The following is a 12,726-nucleotide window of genomic DNA, read 5'->3' as shown; positions in this document are numbered from 1 at the left end:
AGTGGGCGGGTGTCTCAGTGACTTGAAGGGTATTTTGGGGCCACTTCAACAGGGAGTTAAACCCTGTCTTTATTGACAGCCAGTTCTGCAGGTTTCCTTGAGAGAACAGCTCCAACCCCATGGAATTAACTAGGGTGGGCCTTAGCCCCTACCTACAGGATCTCCTAGGGCTCACTGGGGCTTTGACAGTGGCTCTGTTCTGAGGTAGGGACTATTTCAGGTCACATTAAGGGTCATCCCTTCACTTTTGGCAGGACCTGAGGTCCTTGTGCTCTGCTCTGATGCTGACCATTCATTTATGAGCCCATCACTCTGACACCCCACAGGAGGAACTGTGGGAAACCTCATCTTGCCACACCTTCCCAGCAATGCACTGGGAAGAGAGGACAGGCAGAGCTTTGTGGGGCCCTCTCTAACCTGGTGTACGTAGGGGGCTCAGTCCTCACTCAGTGCCCTTACTTTACTTTTACTAGGGCCTGAGACTCCTCCCTCAAATGATCTAAGTTCTATATCCAGAGAGCAAGGCCTTCCAATCCCTGAATATGCACAGGAGGAGGGTAAGGTGGCCTCAGTCTAATATTCCTGCCCTGGCTGTGTTGCTCATGGTGGTACCCTCAGGGCTGATGGCATGGACAGGATTCTCTGTGACCCTTGCTGTTCTGAGATGGAAGGTCCCCTCAGTCCTCACTCAGGGTCCTCACTCATATCGTTGTTGGAAAGGCTTGGGTTCCCTCTTTTTAACGAAAAGGAGTCTGCCCTCTTAGCCCAGACTTCATATTCCCAAGACTGCCCAAGGTCACTATGAGGGGGTGTCTCAGCCTCCCCACTTAACCAAGGCCTGCCAGGGCTGACAGCAGTGGTGGGACTTCGATGTGTCCCCGTGTTGGCAGTGGGCACTTCCCTGACCCTCACTCAGTTTCGTACCTGTAAGACGTACAGGGCCTGGGAGCTCTTCCCGTCCTAGCCTGACACTGTCCTCCTACCAGTCGAGGGTATTCCCCGACACAGGGACCACAGATTCAGAAGTCAGCTTTGCTTTCATCAGTCCAGCCGACCCTGCACCCCAGACGGGAAGTGGGGCGGCCTGCGAGGCCCCGCACGTCCTGGGTGCTGGTGCTCAGGGCCCGGGCCATCACTGGGGCTCTCAGTCACTCCCGGCGGAGCCAGCTGTCAGCTCCTTGGAGGGAGCTGAACCTTGGCCTGCTGACCCCTCTCCTTGAGACCCCTGTGGCAGGGGACAGGGCTAGAATGCCCTCAGAGGTGGCCCCATCCCACAATTATTGTCTGGGTTCTACCAGGGCTGACAGCAGGGGCAGAAATTACCTGGCCCCCTGTTGTCTTGAGTAACCTGTCCATCACACTTAACTCAGTACCTTAGCCGTTTTTTTGTGGGGTTTTTTTTGTATTTTTCCAAAGCTGGAAATGGGGAGAGACAGTCAGACAGACTCCCGCATGCGCCGGACCGGGATCCACCCGGCACGCCCACCAGGGGCGACGTTCTGCCCACAGGAGGCGATGCTCTGCCCCTCCGGGGCGTCGCTCTGTTGCGACCAGAGCCACTCTAGCGCCTGGGGCAGAGGCCAAGGAGCCATCCCCAGCGCCCGGGCCATCTTTGCTCCAATGGAGCCTCGGCTGCGGGAGGGGAAGAGAGAGACAGAGAGGAAGGAGGGGGGGGAAGCAAATGGGCGCCTCTCCTATGTGCCCTGGCTGGGAATCGAACCCGGGTCCCCGCACACCAGGCCGACGCTCTACCGCTGAGCCAACCGGCCAGGGCCCCTTAGCCTGTTTTTAATTTTCATCTTACACATGAACTTTTATTTTTTATTTTAATTGAATTTATGGGGTGACCCTGGTTAACATACTTATAGGGGCTTAAGGTGCCCAATCCCACGATACATCTGTGCCCCGTGTTTGTGCCAAGCCCCCAGTCTGGTCTTCCCACAGGCAGCCACCAAACAGGAAGGTCTTTGCCTTAGTTCCAGGGAGGCCTGGAGGCCTCCGGGCTCCTACCGCTGGGCCCCTATCTCCTCACTCCTACCTGCCACGTGCTGTCTCCGCAGCTAGCATGTTGCTCAGACACCAGAAAGGGAAGTCCGGTTCAGGAGTCAGGGTGAGTCATGTCCTGAGACCCCCACTGGGGCCCTCTCAGTGCAGCGGGGTTGGCCCCGCAAGGGGCGGGTGAGCAGGGTCTGGAGCTCTGGGATGGCAGCTCCCACCCTCCGCCCAGACTCAGCACTTTTACCTTCCTTCCAGGCAGAGCCCAGAGCCCTACCCACAGTGACCCTGCCCTGCCACCACTGCCATGCGCTCAGAGCCCAGAGCCCTACCCACAGTGACCCTGCCCTGCCACCACTGCCATGCGCTTAGAGCCCAGAGCCCTACCCACAGTGAGCCTGCCCTGCCACCACTGCCATGCGCTCAGAGCCCAGAGCCCTACCCACAGTGACCCTGCCCTGCCACCACTGCCATGCGCTCAGAGCCCAGAGCCCTACCCACAGTGACCCTGCCCTGCCACCACTGCCATGCGCTCAGAGCCCAGAGCCCTACCCACAGTGACCCTGCCCTGCCACCACTGCCATGCGCTCAGAGCCCAGAGCCCTACCCACAGTGGGCCCTACCCTGCCACCACTGCCATGCGCTCAGAGCCCAGAGCCCTACCCACAGTGGGCCCTACCCTGCCACCACTGCCATGCGCTCAGAGCCCAGAGCCCTACCCACAGTGAGCCTGCCCTGCCACCACTGCCATGCGCTCAGAGCCCAGAGCCCTACCCACAGTGACCCTGCCCTGCCACCACTGCCATGCGCTCAGAGCCCAGAGCCCCCCCCTTCAGGCCCCCTGGCCTGGTTCCCCAGGGCTGACTCAGGAGCACGCTCTGCCTGGAGACTGAGGGCTGGGGGCGGGGATTCCCCTGAAACTTACATAGAGGCTTTTATCTTGTTTTGTTCTGTTTTCCACTCCCTGCTGCTCCTGGGCGTCCTCCTCCTGATTAGATAGCCTGAACCCAGGCCCTCCCCATGTCACACTCCAGGTCGCAGGAGTGAAGCGAAGGGTGCTAGGAGCCTCACAGCCATACTGGGACCTCCCACAACTTACAGCAGGGGCAGGCCACTGGGCTGTGCATCTGCCCTGGGGTGGGTGGCTCCCTCCGAAATCAGACAGAGTCCTTTCCTTTACTCAGGTTACAGCCTGGGACCCTATTCATTGTGGCCCTGAAGCCAACACCCAGGTCCAAAGACTTCAGATCCTGAGTCCCCAGAAGGGAACCCGGGGTGGGCACTATGGCAGGCAGTCCCTACACAGAGCCAGTCAGGGCGACAGCAAGGCCTGAACTCTGGGAGGCCTACACTTTTCTGGGCTGGGAGTTCCTCAACTCAACCAGAGGCCATTCCTAACCGCAGGCTCCTTTTGACTTTACCAGATTCTTCATCTTGAAAGGGCCTGGAAACCCTCCATCTGCTGGTAGAGTCTGAGAGGCTGGTCCATTGTCCTTACTTCAAAGTTTAAATTTTACTATATTTACTATGCATACTGTGATGCTTTTGGGAATAGCTAACAAAGAATCCTTTTTTTTTTTTTTTTTTAATTTTAGCTCCATCAAGTAGATTTATTACAATAAAAAAGATAGAGCTTTGGACTCCACATATATCTGTTACCCCAGGCAATTTTATAAGGAGCTACGCTGACCACATGGCTCTCTCTTCACCCTGGACACGTGTGCTCTGTGGGCCAGCTCCCTACTCCATTCAAGATCAGGTAGCAATGTAGCAAACACAGCCAAAGGACATGTGCCCTTTGCTGTGAAAAGAAGCCAGGGACCGTAGGAGGAGGCAATCTGAGCAAATAGAGCTCCGGAATTGTTTTTCAGGGCATGTCCACACTCAGCCCTTCATTCCCAGAGTCAGTACAGTAACTGGCCATAGTGATTTTTCCCTCCAGTTTTCTCCTCCTTACAGCTACACTACCCCTTCCGCTACTCACTGGTGATACTTGCCCTGCTTTCACTCTTCCCGGTCACCAACCCATCTCACCCACTTACTTGCAGAGCCTCGACCTCAGTGGCAGGAGTAGCACATACCGAGGGGAAGGAATAGCCTTCTCCCCTTGGCATCAAGACAGCTGTCAGCCCTGCTAGACTGGCCAGGATGCACGAACCCCCAGAACAGTGAGGAGATATAGCTCTTCCAGATTCCATCAACAACATCACTTGGTGGGTGACAAAGCTGTCCTCTGCCTGACATTGGCAGGGGGCGTTCCGAGGTAGGAAGGAGTGGTAGACCTGCCTGTGATCTTTTCATCCAGTAAAACTGGCCACGCGAATCACTTGAGAACGTGAGACTGGAAATGGTGATGCAGAGATTCTCTGGCTTATCCATGTATGTGTCCTAGTACCGTTCTCCAGATTCTCCAGCTCCTCTTCTTCTGGTACCTCTTCTACCTTTTGAAGAGGTCCGCTTACAAAGGCACTCAACAGATGTAATTGCAATCTGGGAAGGGACCTTAGAATGAGATTATACTGGATTATTTGTGTGGACACAGTGGAATGGCACAAGCTCCTGCAAGCAAAGAACTTTCTGTGGCTGGAGGCAGATGAGAGATGCAGCACAGGGGGAAGTAGGAGTGTTTTCTCACGAGGCTGGTTCCGCATGCTGCTTCTGAAGTTGGGGCCCATGTGCAAAGATAGGAGAGAGGCCACGAGGAGGTGTGGGAGCGCCAGCTCTGTCTAATCAGCAAAGGAACAGGGCCTTAGTCTCCTAAGTGCACAGAAATGAATTCCTCATAGAAACTGATTCTGAGGGCAACCCAAATATGTGAGGAATGTGACTCTTCAGTTCCTCTCAATAGGAACCACATTCTGATAGATTGGTTTGGGCTTTGCACATTCTAAACAAGAAAATAGTATAGTCGCCTAATATTTCTCACCCACAGGCACGTAGAATAATACATGTGCATTGTTGCAAACTGTTCAATTTGTGGTCATTTGTTATAGCAGCTATGGAATACTAGGACAGCCTCCCAGAGGGACTATAGGGTCCATGAGAACCCAGCCTCTGCCGATTGTCACTCCGCATTGGTTTTCTCAGGGCTCCCAGCTCAGGAGGGAGGATTTGGTTGTTGGCCACTTGGTTTAGCTCAGCCATCGGTGTACAGATTCAGTAGCCTGTCTAAGTCACCAAATTCAGTTCTCCTTCCTTGCTAAGCTCATCTCCTTTCTGGAACCTCCACTCTAACTTCAGGGTTATCTTTTGAGCAGCAGTACATAGATCCTGTGCCAAACCAGATTCTGCTCACAAGCCAATTTGTAAAAACAAAAGAAACAAAAACAAAAACACTAAAACTAGGTGAGTGTGTTGGAAACACACAGAGCTGATGAGCCGACACCTAAACTTCACAAACATCTAAATACATCTAAATGGCATCTCAGACATGTAAATAACATGTGGACAGGGCCTTTGTTATCAGAACGGTTGCATGGTCAAGGACAGGACAGACAACAATGTCTGCGGGGCGTGGGAAGGCTCTCAACCATGGAAAGATTGGTTATTCTGGGCTATCTGTTTCACTGGGAACACAGTGTGGTTATGAATGGAAGCTGGACAGCAAGAGAGGATCCTGATTTGGACAGGAGGGTACACTTGGAGAGTCCAGGAGAAGGGTGTCATAATTTGGAATGTTGTGGAACTCGTCTCAGGGAATGCTTGGGTTAGGGACAGGATGAGCCTAGGTATTTTAAGACCACAGATTATCTTGAAACTGTTTCAGATTATTATTTCCATCTTTATTTATTATACCAGGATTAGTGCATTAGCAATAAGGTCTTTCATTTCATCACCTCGAAGCAGTGTGGAATGGTGACAATAGAAATGCATTGGAGACAGAACACCTGCTCTGTACAAGGAGGCGAACAGCAAGTCTAATCCCAGTTCTGACATTCATGAGCCATGTTCAGTCAGGAAAATTGCAAAGCTCTATCAGACTTTTCCATGAAATCAGCTTGCGAAGCCCTGCTGATAGGACTCCTGAAATTTATGGGATATGTGAAAGCACTCGGCACAGTGCCTGACATGTACTGAGTCTTTAATAATTTGCAGTTGTTATTATTATTATTTTGATGCCAGACCCTACCAAAATCTGCTCTATGCCATTATTTTAAGTGTTCAGAACAATCTTTTACCAGTCTCTTGGTCATGTATCAATGATGTCTGAAACTTTAGCATTAAAACAAAAATCTTTCAGTTGTTTTTCAAATTATAGGGAACCAACTAAAAACTGACAGAAATAAAAAATATTCTATAATATTGGCATGTAGTGTCAAATTGGTCTATGGGAGAGATCACTTGGCCAAAGTTCCCATTGTAAAGATTAGACTCTGAGATCCAGCAGAGAGAAGCACTTTGGGCTGTGGACTCCCCCAGCTGACAGACAAAGGGCAGAATAAAGCAGGGGTCCCCAAACTTTTTACACAGGGGGCCAGTTCACTGTCCCTCAGACCGTTGGAGGGCCGGACTATAAAGAAAACTATGAACAAATTCCTATGCACACTGCACATATCTTATTTTAAAGTAAAAAAACAAAACGGGAACAAATACAATATTTAAAATAAAGAACAAGTAAATTTAAATCAACAAACTGACCAATATTTCAATGGGAACTATGCTCCTCTCACTGACCACCAATGAAAGAGGTGCGCTTCCAGAAGTGCGGCAGGGGCCGGATAAATGGCCTCAGGGGGCCGCATGTGGCCCGTGGGCCGTAGTTTGGGGACCACTGGAATAGAGCCAAGTAGAGCACGTGCTTCTCTGGTAAGGCTGCTTGCGGCTGAAACTGCTAACACTAGGTTAGATGAACTTAATGTTAGTATGTGTTTAACAGACAATTGTGTTACTCACGTTCCAAGAAAGGATAGTATCATTCAGTTTCTGCACATTTGGAACAATTAGTCCCCCAAAAGGCCTTAACTTTGGCATCATTATGTGCATGGTGAGAAATGTCAGCAGCAATGTCAAGTATGTCCCATTGTATTTCTACCTTTGGATTTCTTCAGCTGTTTCTTTTGCTTGTATATGAAATTCTGCACTGTGTAACTTTTACCAACCATGTAGGCCCTCAGGTGGACTCCACTGTAGGGTATTCCTCAGGTTTATGGATAAGGAGGTGATATGAGTGCACTTAGGCAACCTGTCAGAGCCACAGGCACTGAGCTTCCCGAGGCTCACCAGCAGCAGTGGCAGCAGCAGCAGCAGCAGAAGGGCCCGGTGGCCTGGATTCTCTCTTGCTGCTGCCCTTGCTGGTACTTGGGGCCCTACATGGCAGAGGAACTGGGTCACATCTCAGGGGGCCTCCAGCAGTGTTTCAAAGCCTTCATTAGGCACCCTAGGCCCACAGCTCTGCATGTTTGCAGGGTTCCTAGAGGCCCAGGGCCACCGGGGCTGCTCAGTTCTTCCATTTTATCCCAAATGATATCAAGAAATATGGAGTACTCTCTGATACAGCACAACAAACCAGTCAGTATGATACTTGTAAGTAAAACTAATTACAAGGATTGGAGGGAGTTATTTACTGTGGGGGTCCTCCCCAGTTGAATGGAGTTAAGGATGCTAGTATTTGTGTCAAGAACCAACTCCTTCAATATCTTCCAAATGTCTTTACATTCGAACTACTTCTGTTTTCATTTACTTCTGTCCCCATAAAAGGCTAACCCTCACTTGGAGATTGACAAATTACACAGAAGTCAACCTCATAAAATGAACTTTTAATGTCATGGGCTCTTGTTTCTCCAAGGCTAAAGCAAAGACTGCTAGCACAGAGGCTTCTGAGTATAGCCATGTCATGTTGAGTATCATCCATATTTCTCAGAAGATCCCTGGTGATGCTATGCACAAACACACAGTCCCTGTGCTGTGCTCGCCTGCACTGAAAAAGACACTGGGAAGGCATACAGTACCCTCCCATTTGTGGCCTAGGTAGAGAATTCTCTCTGGTTTACCAATGACTCAGTGACTGCTAGAAGCAGTTTCCTGGGTTTTAGTCTCTCAACTCTAGACACACATCCTGAGTTGTGGACCACCCCCACCACTCTCACAGCTCCTCTTCTGACCCACCACCCAGCTTAATAGAAAACTGACTCACACCAAAAGACTCAGTTTCCCCAAACCACAAACCTGCTTGCCTCTGGATATTTATTTTGACAGCTTCCATCTACATCAGGGGTTGGGAACCTATGGCTCGCAAGCCAGATGTGGCTCTTTTGATGACTGCATCTGGCTCACAGACAAATCTTTAATAAAAAAAAATGTTAAGAATATAAAACATTCTCATGTATTATAATCCATTCATTTCCTACCGCTCATGTTCATGGTTGAGGGTGGCTGGAGCCAATCACAGCTGTCCTCTGGGACAACACCAAATTTTTATTGGATAATGCATAATGTACACTGGTCATTGTATGGCTCTTATGGAATTATATTTTAAAATATGTGGCGTTCATGGCTCTCTCAGCCAAAACGTTTCCCGACACCTGATCTACATCCTCCCAAGTCCTCTCTCTCTTTGGATTTATCCTTAGGTCTTACGGTACATCTCACCATCTTCCTAACTTAACCGCAGCTCCTAGACTCTAATATTGTATGGGCACAGTGGGTATTGTTGATCCTCACCTCCCCAGTAGTAGCACGGTACCTCCCAAAGAGCAGATGATTGAGGAATGTTGAGGACCAAATAAGACAGTATGCAAGAGATCTCATTGATTTTGATGTAATTATTTCTACATTCTTGAATAATCTAAGCACATCCAAGACATATCTAAATTTACAGAACAGACTAAATGTGATAAGAGAATGCAAAAACTGATCACCTCTTACTTTAGTCCAGTACTTCTTGATCCCAACCATTTACTGCTGAGTTCCTTCACATTTCCAAGGAAATGCCCAAGGAACACACTACTGTTACCTTGTTTCAAATAACTAAATGTAAAAAACATCCTCCTTTGTTCTATAAAATAACAAAACTGTTCTTTTTGCAATTTTAAAACACTTTATTAGGCTAATAGATAAATGCATGAGCTACTTGAGAAAATTCTAAACCATAATATACTCTCCCAAATGACAAATGGATTGAATAATTTTTTCCATTTTGTTAGTTTATGTTTAATTATAGTCGACATACTAGAATAGTAGGAGTCATAATCTTAAGCCTCATTAACATCAATAAATGTTTGACTCATATCAGTCATTAACTCAGGTTCTCAAATGGAGCAACGTTAAGACAGATATCTAGTTAACTACACAGCACAGGAACACAAATATGTTATAAACTCTTGTCTCTAACCCCACCCATACCTTCCACTAATGAGAGCATTAGCTGTTCTCCTCAAACCTATTGTATAACAAATAACCTTCCTTAGCATTCACTTATGGCAAGAGAAGCTGCTGCTCACAGCCTTGGAGCACACATTGGCTGTGGCACCAACACGAGCCCTGGCTCTAACTCTGGCTTGGATTCTCTCTTCCTCATCTTGCAGAGCCTGTTGATAACATCGCATGTAGGCACTAGGGACAGTATTGTGAATCTTGGCCCAATGCTCCAGGACTTTCATCTTGCTGGTTTCAGCATAGGCTCTTGGGCCCCACAGGAACACAAAGCGTGGAGGATCACTGTTGAGCACCTGGTTGTACAGCAGGTAACCTTCTTTCACGAAATCTGTCATGATCTTCTTGGGCTCCCCAAAGAGGAAATGCCTCTTCCCAGCTTCTAGCCCCATCTCTTTCATTATCTTCCAGATATCCTCTTGAGTGGCACAGTTGTCCTTTAAGAAGATCAAACCCAGGATATTCATCAGCAGACCTGTCTTGGGAACACCTCTGATTTCTCTGGAATCGAAGCTTAGTTCCAGTTTGTTGATGAGGACATAGGTATTCTTGTTGGGATCCATTTCCTTCAGGTCAAGGCCAAAGACCATCTCCAAGTGCTCAGTAGCCCTCCTGAGGATCTCAGGGTAGTGATGTTTATACACCTTAATTGCATTTCTCAGCATATCTACCTTGGTAATGCGATCCTTGCTTTGATACTTGTGCAGCAGGTAGTGCACCAGGAAAATCACCTCTTCATCCAGAGGGCCTCTGTGGCTGGACACGGCAATATCCTCAACATGTAAGGCATTGAGCTTTTCCTCCACTTCATTCGTGGCACCTTCGTCATTAGATCTTGCCTTTGACACAGCCGCAGCAGTAGAGATGGTGGAGCAGACGCCCCCAGGCACGGGGGCATTGCTGGCTGTTCCCGTGACAGATGAGCTCTTAGGATCATCTCTGACCCCAGGAGATAGGGAAGAAGGGGGCTCTCCTTCCTTTGATACAGTGGCCAGAGTTCCCACTTGAATCTTGGGCTCCCTTCGGGCCTGATTGCGTTTCTCACGGGCACGAAGCTTGCTCTTCTGTCCACGAGGCATAATGTCTCCAGTCAGGGACAGCTAGTGGGAGTGTGGGAAAGAAGGTAATCTGGAAGAAAGATGAAATGGAGAGAAACCTTCAGCAGGGTGACTCCAGATGGAGCTTTATCGACAGCTATCTCTGCAAATTGACTTGACAGCACTGCTCTAGTAACCCACGAGGCTCCTTTCCTCTGAGCAGCCTTCCTCCTGAGGACTCTGTGAGGGTAACTAGAGTTTGCCTTAGGCTGCAGCTGTGCAGCCCTATGGGGCCTTGACTGGAACCGATATAGATACCAATATGTCCAGGCCCTGTGGAGCCTTCCTTGTTCTTGAGCATAGTTGCTTCTTTGTGTTCACAATCAAAACCATTACATTCCCTCAGGCAGGATCTGAGGTACTCTCTCCATTGAACTGTTTTGATGCTGACCCCTCAATCCAAAGCCCTCACCTCCTGGATGTGCTGGATGAGTAAATGAGGGAGACTTCATCCGAGCACTGCTGCCCGGGTACCCTGGGATGACAGCAGTGGCAGAGCTCTGTGAGACTCCATTCACACTGAGAGAATTAGAATTCTCACTCCACACTCAGAGTGTTCACCTGGGTCTCGTGCAGGGCCATGGACTCCTCCCTCAGCTGACCTTAAGACTATTCCTTGGGAGCAAAACCTTATATTCCTGAAAGTCCGGAGGAGGAGTTTGAGAAAACCTCCATTTCCATATGTTATGCATGGACCCGGGCAGGGATGATATCACATGTAGGGCTCTGTGAAATACTTGTGTTATGTGACGAGTGGTCCCCTCAATTCTTAGGTTGCTATGTGGCTCTTACCTGGGCTGCCTGGTATTCTCCCTCCTGTAGACCTGAGGCTTGCAGCAGTCAGATCCAGGCTCTCATCCACAGATACTCTGGAAGATAAGAGAGGGGTCGGGGGAAGGCTCAGAATGGCAGATCTTCCCAGGTCTTCCCAGGGCTGAGCACAAAGGAAGGAGGGCCTGACCCTGTATATCATCACCTTCAGTCCTCAGTGTGACGTATGGAAGGGCCCGAGTCACCTTCTATTGGATCCTCATATACCTGTGAGTAATGATGATCAAATGTGAGACATCTCACCCCGGCCACCCTTCTGAGGGTCACCAGTGTGCACAGTAGGGCTTGAGCTCTTAGAGACTCCCTTTGTCCTGAAGGAGAAATTCCCTAGTCCTTGCTCAAGGTTCTGAACTAAACTTAAGGCTACCCCTAGGATCCTCCCTCTGCTAACCTGAATCGTCCAGCCTTAGATAAAGCTTTTATGCACCTGTCTCTGCACATACAGCACTACCATCAAAAAGGAAGTGAGGGGGCATGAGCCTTACTGACATTCCAAGGATCTCCCAGGCCTGACAACAAGAACCAACCTCTGTCAGGTCTCCACTGTGTTGGATTTCCAGTTTCCCAGAACACAAATAGGAGCATTTATTTGTTTGAGTAGAACCTGGCCTGAGACCAACAACCTGTTGAAAGTCCTCCTTACCTCTGAGACCAGGCACCGAGGAAGACTGTGTTACTTCCAGCTGACCGGACCTGGAGTCTTCCAGGGCTCAAGGTGGGGGGGGGAGCTGATGACTCCCCCAGCTATTGGGGAGGGGAGCTCTGCCCACCAAAACTTTCATAGCATAGTTCATGGACTCTCAAAAAGAGCTGGAATCTTCCCTGCTTGTGGGATTTCCATCCGCTGGTCCAATGCTATTAATTCTCAGATTTCCCAGAAGGAGAATTCTGAGGGCAATAATCACGACACTGCTGCCTGAAACTTTCACAGCTGACAACAAGCAGGAAGGTGGGGGGACACAGTAGTTGGTGGACAGAGCTATTGGACCTACTATCTTGGGATAGCATGTCCCTAAAATATTACACATTAATCTTACCTTACTCGTGGTAGAAACTGGATCCGTACTGTCTCATGTGTGATGTCACCTACTACAGTCACCAGAGAAGGAAGAAAGTGAACTGCATGTCCCGGGGCCCTTTCCCCCTGGGCTACCATGGCAACAAATGATCTGGTGCCCTAGGTACTCCTGCCTGGGGTCTCCCAGGGATTAACACAGGGGATGGACTCTGAGGCGCTTCCTCTTTTATTGGGGGGTAGGGGAAAGGGAAGCATGGACTAAGGCAGACACCCTGAGCTAATATCCCAAACACGTACTGGAGCCACATGCCTGGAAAGTCAGGTGTGCCATTTTATTCACCCATTACCAGAGTCTCCCAGGGCTGATGGAGGACGCGGCTCCCTGAGACTTCCTGTACTATGGGGGAGGGGAGC

The 12,726-nt window shown here is 49.5% G+C and overlaps 1 protein-coding gene across 1 annotated transcript; it reads right to left on the bottom strand.

The window, feature by feature from the left end:
• Window positions 1-9,404: 9,404 nt before the first annotated feature.
• On the bottom strand, window positions 9,405-10,445 carry LOC136386087 (melanoma-associated antigen B10-like). Its single transcript, XM_066357416.1, has one exon. It carries the CDS (start codon window positions 10,443-10,445, stop codon window positions 9,405-9,407), a length of 1,041 nt encoding a protein of 346 aa, XP_066213513.1.
• Window positions 10,446-12,726: the final 2,281 nt, after the last annotated feature.

Source organism: Saccopteryx leptura, chromosome X, assembly GCF_036850995.1.
Source record: "Saccopteryx leptura isolate mSacLep1 chromosome X, mSacLep1_pri_phased_curated, whole genome shotgun sequence".
Classification (NCBI taxonomy): Eukaryota; Metazoa; Chordata; class Mammalia; order Chiroptera; family Emballonuridae; genus Saccopteryx; species Saccopteryx leptura.
Note: the sequence above shows the minus strand (reverse complement) of the source record. Positions and strands in the feature narration are given on the sequence as shown.